Source organism: Phaethon lepturus, unplaced genomic scaffold (genome assembly GCF_000687285.1).
Source record: "Phaethon lepturus isolate BGI_N335 unplaced genomic scaffold, ASM68728v1 scaffold1496, whole genome shotgun sequence".
NCBI lineage: Eukaryota > Metazoa > Chordata > Aves > Phaethontiformes > Phaethontidae > Phaethon > Phaethon lepturus.
This window is the reverse complement of record NW_010548074.1, coordinates 1-6,540: the sequence shown is the minus strand read 5'-3', so window position 1 is coordinate 6,540 and position 6,540 is coordinate 1. Positions and strand designations below refer to the sequence as shown.

The 6,540-nt window shown below is 49.0% G+C and overlaps 1 protein-coding gene across 1 annotated transcript; it reads right to left on the bottom strand.

Moving 5' to 3' along the window:
* Positions 1 to 883: 883 nt before the first annotated feature.
* On the bottom strand, positions 884 to 2,757 carry LOC104622903 (proto-oncogene Wnt-3; the record flags this gene model as incomplete). Its single annotated transcript, XM_010289824.1, has 2 exons — positions 884 to 1,363; positions 2,492 to 2,757. Coding segments are annotated over 2 exons (746 nt in total), but the record flags the coding sequence as incomplete, so codon positions are not given.
* Between the last annotated feature and the right edge of the window lie 3,783 nt (positions 2,758 to 6,540).

The window sequence follows — 6,540 nt, the reverse complement described above, 5'->3', positions numbered from 1 at the left end:
GTATTAGGGAACACTTAGTAAATAGGTGGATCAACTGAGTGGATCTGCCCCGATCCTTAAAAGTCTCTCCTGGGCAGCTGCATGGCATGGAGGCTGCTGGGGTAGTGAAGCATCCCCAGGTAAGAGGTGATGGCCTCACCATGTGTGCTCTGCTCTTATGCTGGGATCAGTGCTGGGCTCTGGTTTCCTGCCATCCTCCTCGGGGAGATTACAAGGGATGATCTGGGACTGTGGGGAGCAGAGAGGGCAAAGGGGACGTGAAAGGAGAGACGGTTAAGGCTCTGTTTGCATGCTCAGACAGGTTGGTTTCTCCATCATCTCCTCAGAGCAGGAGGGAAGTAGCCTGGCTGGTGTGGGGAGGTTGGCTCCTTTCCTCCTCCTCACCACGTCTGCTGAGACCATGATGGTCATGCCAGCCAGCAGGGAAACCTGTATTTTCTCGGCTTTCACTGCGTAAAATTCATTTCCATCTGAAACCCCTGTATTGGCATCTACATGGTCCAGACCTCCAGAGGAGGACAGAGCTAGAAGCTCTGTGCATGTTGTGTTAGCAGCACACTGACTGGTGTGGCCATGCCTCACTTGGACCTGTGCTGTCCCTGCTTCTCCCTGGACAGTCTGTCATGCCAAACAGCCTGAGAAAAGTCAGCAGATCAGTGATCTAACATGTCTGCAGTGCCAGGTCTAGCCTTGGACCACCTTGTGTGAGTGAGATGCCAAGGGCCTCCTCCGCAGCGCTGATGCTGTCTATGTGAGGGCATTAGGATTTTTTTATGCCATCCTCTGAAGTGTGAGGCCACCATGTAGGTGCTGATCACAGGGTTGAGGGAACCCTTGGCCCTGCTCTGGAGCAACCTCCCATTGGTTGGAGACCTACCTACGTTTACTTGCAGGTGTGGACATCGTAGACACGTATGCACTCCTGGCAGCTCACATAGCAGCACCAGTGGAAAATGCAGTGACACTTCTCCTTCCTTTTCTCAGTCCTGGTGTTGTGGCCACGACCACAGCACAGCAGGTCACAGCCATCAATCCCGTGGGAGGTGACGTTGCATGTTCTGTCCCTCGTCCCAAAGGAGCCCGTCTCTGGGTTGGGCTCGCAAAAATTGGGGGAGTTCTCATAGTAGACCAGATCCCGCTCCGTCGGTGGCTTGAAAAGAGCATACTTGGCCCTAAGAGTTTCCACCCATCCCCGAGATTCCCGGTGCTTTTCAACGACCATCTCGGAGGCGCTGTCGTATTTATCCTTCAGGTAGTCACCAATTGCCCGGAAATCAGGTTGAGCCCACCAGCAGGTCTTGACCTCGCAGCTTCCTGAGAGACCATGGCACTTGCACTTCAGGTGCATGTGATCCAGGATGGTCTGTCCAGGGGAGAGGAAACAAAGTAGTCAGCAGCAGCTTCCCCATGCCCTGCATGGATTTTTCAATCACCTGCATTTGCTGCCTGGGTTTGAACATCTGATCTGAGCTTGGTCTGGAAAGTGTAGGCTAACTGCAAATGCATGGGAGCTTGGGTGTGTGGCAGAAACCTCTCTTGACAGAGATGTCGCCCTAGAAAAGCATGACTGAGATGGGCAGCTGCCGTAATCATCTATCCAATCCTATCCAATCCAAACCCAAGGTCTGATCCTTTCAATGGGATCCTCCCTGTCAGGTGTGTGAACAGTCAAAGCCCAGAGAAGTTGAGGGCTGGAGGATGTCTCTGACACATGTAGATGTGGACTGACCCCCTTGTCCTAGCTTTGCTAACAATCCTTCATTTTATGCCCGGATTCTGACAGTTTGCACTAGAAAGCAAATGAAGTTGTGAATCTAAGGATATGACACTGTCTTCCCCAGAAACCTCCTCTGTGTGGAGCAAAATAATCACGTTTTTTTTTTAAATTATTAGAGTTTGGTTGGTTTTTTTTACAGGAAGCTGTCAGTTGTTAACACAAGTTACAGATTCAAGCTTCTACCCTTCCACCTCTGCCTGCTGTGTGTGGAAAAGCGATATCTAGTGTTCTTCAAGCACAGTTTGAAAGGTCTCGCTGTAACACTGTTAAAGTGCGCTGGGTTTACCAATGACCTAGAGTAGGCCGTCGCCCAGGTACCTGCTGACAGCAAGAACAGAATAGAATATTTCAGTTGGGAAGGTTCTACAACTGCAATCTAGTCCCACGAATCACTGGGTGGGACAATGTTACTACGGGGAGCACACAGGAAGGCGTAGCTTGAGAGGAAAGTCCTCTGCACCATTGACCTGGGATCTTGGGTGGTTGAGTTGGGTTTCTACATGCTGCCTTCGGAGGTGTTTGTGCTGGAAGCAAGGCATGTTTTAGCTTTTCCTAACCCGGACGCGTCTGGAGAGAGTGGAAATGCTGTGCCCTGGAAAATAATCCTAGAAAGCTCCTGCCCAGGAATTATCATGGTCCCATTACATCAGGGGAGCCAGATTGGGCCATCCATTCAGATATGGATGACCAACTCTGGACCCACTGAGCACTCACCGTCCTGCCAGCCTCGTTGTTGTGTCTGTTCATGGCTGAGCGGGCGTCTGGCCGGTTCTCTCGGGCATCTGCAAATTCCCGGGACACCAGCACGCCAAAGTCGGCATCCTCGCTGCATCCTCCCCATTTCCAGCCATCTCCTGGAGGTCCTTTGTGGTGGGAGTCACAGCCGCAGATCGTGGATGTGCCCTCGGCACAGGAGCGGGTTACAGCGAAAGCCACCCCTGCTGATGCGATGGCATGGACAAAGGCAGACTCTCGCGTGGCTGTGAATAGAGTCCATGGGATTATCAGTCAAGGTAACCCTTTTGTTTTCCTTCCCAACCTCCTTCAGCATCACCTAAATCTCATTAGAAAGCAAAAAGTTACTTTATTAATTTTCTAATGAACATTTTCTGAATCAGGTGCTGCTTGGCATCACCCTTTGAAGCATGCGAGCAGGAGTAGGTGGGAGAGAAGTGTGCCTCCAGGTCTGTGTGTCACAAACGCATCATTTCCCCCAAATACAATGGGTGCAGGGTTTGATCCAGCATGGGTGCCCATGTGTAAACCAAACATCAGTCGGAGCTTGAAGGACCTCAGAAAAGAGTTACTGGAGGAATTCCTGGTCTGGAAACCCAGAGAGGGACTCCATGCCTGGAGTTAGTCGAAGGGGAGATGAAGAAGCTCATATATATGCTGAAATGGGGAAAGGTTTCAGATGATACAGGACAGGCAATGGCAGAACAAAGCCTAAGAGTTACTGTTAAATGTATCTAGACTAAACTATGTCTAGTACTTTACAGCAATGGAATAAAACCAGATGAGTGTGTGAAGATGACCTTGAAGGTGCTCATTAATTACTGAACAATCCTGGAGGAAATCAAAGCAGATGAAACTCAAGTCTTGTCTTTGACTCTTAACTATTGGCACATTCCAGGTACACAGTTGCAGTGAACGAATTTTGACAGGAGCAAAGCCAGAGAAAGTGCTGGAAGCATTGAATGCTGGAGAAAGGGTGAAGTAAATTGCCCAGGCAGCCTAGGTGGACTGGGAGCTGGGAATGGGAGCATGTGTGGATCCTCTGTGCTAAGGGTAAGAAAATGTTTCAGCAGAACAAAGATACCTAGGAAGGAGGTGGGGAGAAAACAGAATATCCACATGAAGATGAAAGTGCAGTGGGTTTGCTGAACTGAAGCATCTCTGTCCATCACTTCTTCCACCTGTGAGCATGGCAGGGCAACTTTCAAGCCCTTCCCTTCCCCACAGTCATTCTGTGGGGCCCTGACATGGACTTTGAATGGCAGCAGCCAAAATGCATATGGGTGGGGAAGCCACCAGAAACCGTAAAGATGTTTACATTGGCTGAATACTATAGGCAAGCCGAGAAGGATAACAAGGCCAAGCAGGATGGTTGGGAAACCAGATCAGAACTGCCTGCTCTGTGCCTGGAGCCTCCAAGCTCACCTCCAAGCTCACCTCAAGTGCCTTGAAGCCAAGGAGCTGTTGCTCTTTATCATGAACCAAAACCCCTCCAGCAGCGCTGCACGCTGCAGTACCTTCTGCCTGAGCATCGCGGCCCTTCCTTGCTCAGTGGTGGTTGGCATAAACACAAGGAGCATCTTATTCAGGGTGGGTTGTTCTGGGTAGAAATGACCAAAGCCCAGTATTGAAGTGCACCCCTGAGATGGTAGCGGGGGTGGTTGTTCTGGATAGCACACTCAAAGCAGCAGCTGGCATGGAGCTATCAGGACAGATTTTCTTGGCCTGCTATTACCAGAAGAAACTTCTGAGATGTTAGGAGAACCAAATAACGATACTGTAAGAAGACCTAGAAGACCTAGATGACCTAGACCTAGGTTTAGAGGATGCAGAAGATGACCTTGTCCACTTAATATGGTGGCATTTTTCTACTGTGAGGTCTGCAAGTTTAATGTCATGTTTTTGGGAGTCTTGCACGCTGTCTGTAAGTGGATAATACACTGTCAAATTGAAAGGGTATTTCCTGCATTATGTATCTTGGTAAGTTAACTCCTCAGGATGCTGTTGAAGTTGTGACATGCTTTGAATGGAGCTGGTCTTTTTGTTGGTGCTCTGACTGATGGCTCTTCCACTGGTTTGAAAGCAGGACAATGGCTAATTTTGATTTTTCAACCCAGATTAAAGGCCAGCCAATTTATATCCTTTATTTCTGTGCTCACATTGACTTTCATCTTCAAGTAGCTTTTAATGGCGCCTGTGTTTACTTTATGATGCTTGCAGAGAACAAAACTTTCATTTTACTGTGCTCAAAGAGCACTAGTTGTTAAGTCTTTCCATAAAATATTGTCCATTACACTCATCAGCCTGGCTGCCCATCTCTGCGTCTGTTTCTGGGTTTGATTCCTCTTTCCAGAAGGGTGAACAGAAGCAAATGCTCCCTTTCAGCTGAGGACTGACTGGAACTGAAGGAGACCAAGTCCTACCACAGTTCAGAACAGCTCCTGCATTAGGACACAGACTGGCAAGTGACAGAAACTTTGGTCCCCAGACTTGGAGTCTGGCTTCCTGCAGTAGTGACATGACTGTTCAGCTACAAAGCTCTGCTTAGGATGTTTTTAAAGCTTTCTTGTTTTGTTGGTTTTTTGTGGGGGTTTTTTTGTCCTTTTTTTTTTAATTTATTTTAAATTTTTTTATAAAGCAGACAGTGTTGTACTATTTTTACTCATTTTGAAATCAACAGGAGCTTGACTGTTAACTTCAGTAATGCTATACTAAATACATGATCTCCCAGGCACAGTCAAAACAATATCTCAGTCTCAACTTTCTCCTTGGGTACATCTTTTGGTTCAGAGCCTCTCTGGTTGAACCAGGGCTTTAAAGTAGACTCCAAGGGGGAGGAGGATAATATCAGGCTCACCCATGACAAGCTGTGGGATAACAAACCAAGATTAGAGGGACGGGGTGCTGGCGAGGCCCCTCAGCCTGTTGCACCAGAGAAAGACCTCAGAGGAACTAAAGGAGGTTCCTCTAAGAGGGTGACATGGCCAACAGCCCAGCTGAAGTGCCTCTACACTGATGCACGCAGCGTGGGCAACAAAGAAGAGGAGCTGGAAGCCACCGTGCTGCTAGAAAGCTATGACGTGGTTGCCATTACTGAAACTTGGTGGGACAAATCCCATGACTGGAGTGTGGCTATCGATGGCTACAGGCTGTTCAGAAGGGACAGGCTAGGAAGGAAAGGCGGAGACATTGCCCTCTACGTCAAGAAATGGATAGAGTGCGAAGAGCTGTTTCAGAGGAATAGCCATGAACAGGTCGAAAGCTTATGAGTAAGAATCAGGGACTGAGGCAACAAATGGAACTTGGTGGTTGGTGTCTACTCCAGGCCACCTGATCAAGGGGAGTCTATTGATGAAGTCTTCTCACTCCAGCTACAGGAGGCATCATGCTCTCAGGCTTTCAGCCTGCTTGGGGACTTCAACCACCCTGACATCTGCTGGAAAAGTAGCACGGTGAGGGATAGGCAATCCAGGAGACTCCTGGGCTGCATGGAGGATAACTTCCTATGCCAGGTAATAGACAGCCCTACCAGAGGGGTTGCCATACTGGACCTGTTGGTCACCAACACAAGAGAGCTAATTGGTGACATCAAGATTGGAGGCAGCCTGGGCTGCAGTGATCATGCACTGGTGGAGTTTGCAGTCCTGAGGGATATGGGGCAGGTAAAGAGTAAAGTCAGGACCCTGAATTTTAGGAAAGAAAACTCCAGCTCTTCAGGGAGTTAAGTCAATAAGACCCCCTGGGAAACTGCCCTCAGGGACAAGGGAGCAGGACAGAGCTGGCAGATCTTTACAGATGGTTTCCATAGAGCACAAGAGGTCTCGATGCCCAGGTGTAAGAAATCTGGAAAGGAAGGCAAGAGACCAGCATGGCTGAGTGGAGACCTGATGGGCAAACTAAAGGCAAGAAGGAACTGCACAGGCAGCAGAAGCAGGGACAGGTATCCTGGGATGAGTACAGGGATGCTGCCTGGTTGTGTAGGGATGAGGCCAAGGAGAGCCAAGGTGCGGCTGGAGCTGAACTTGGCA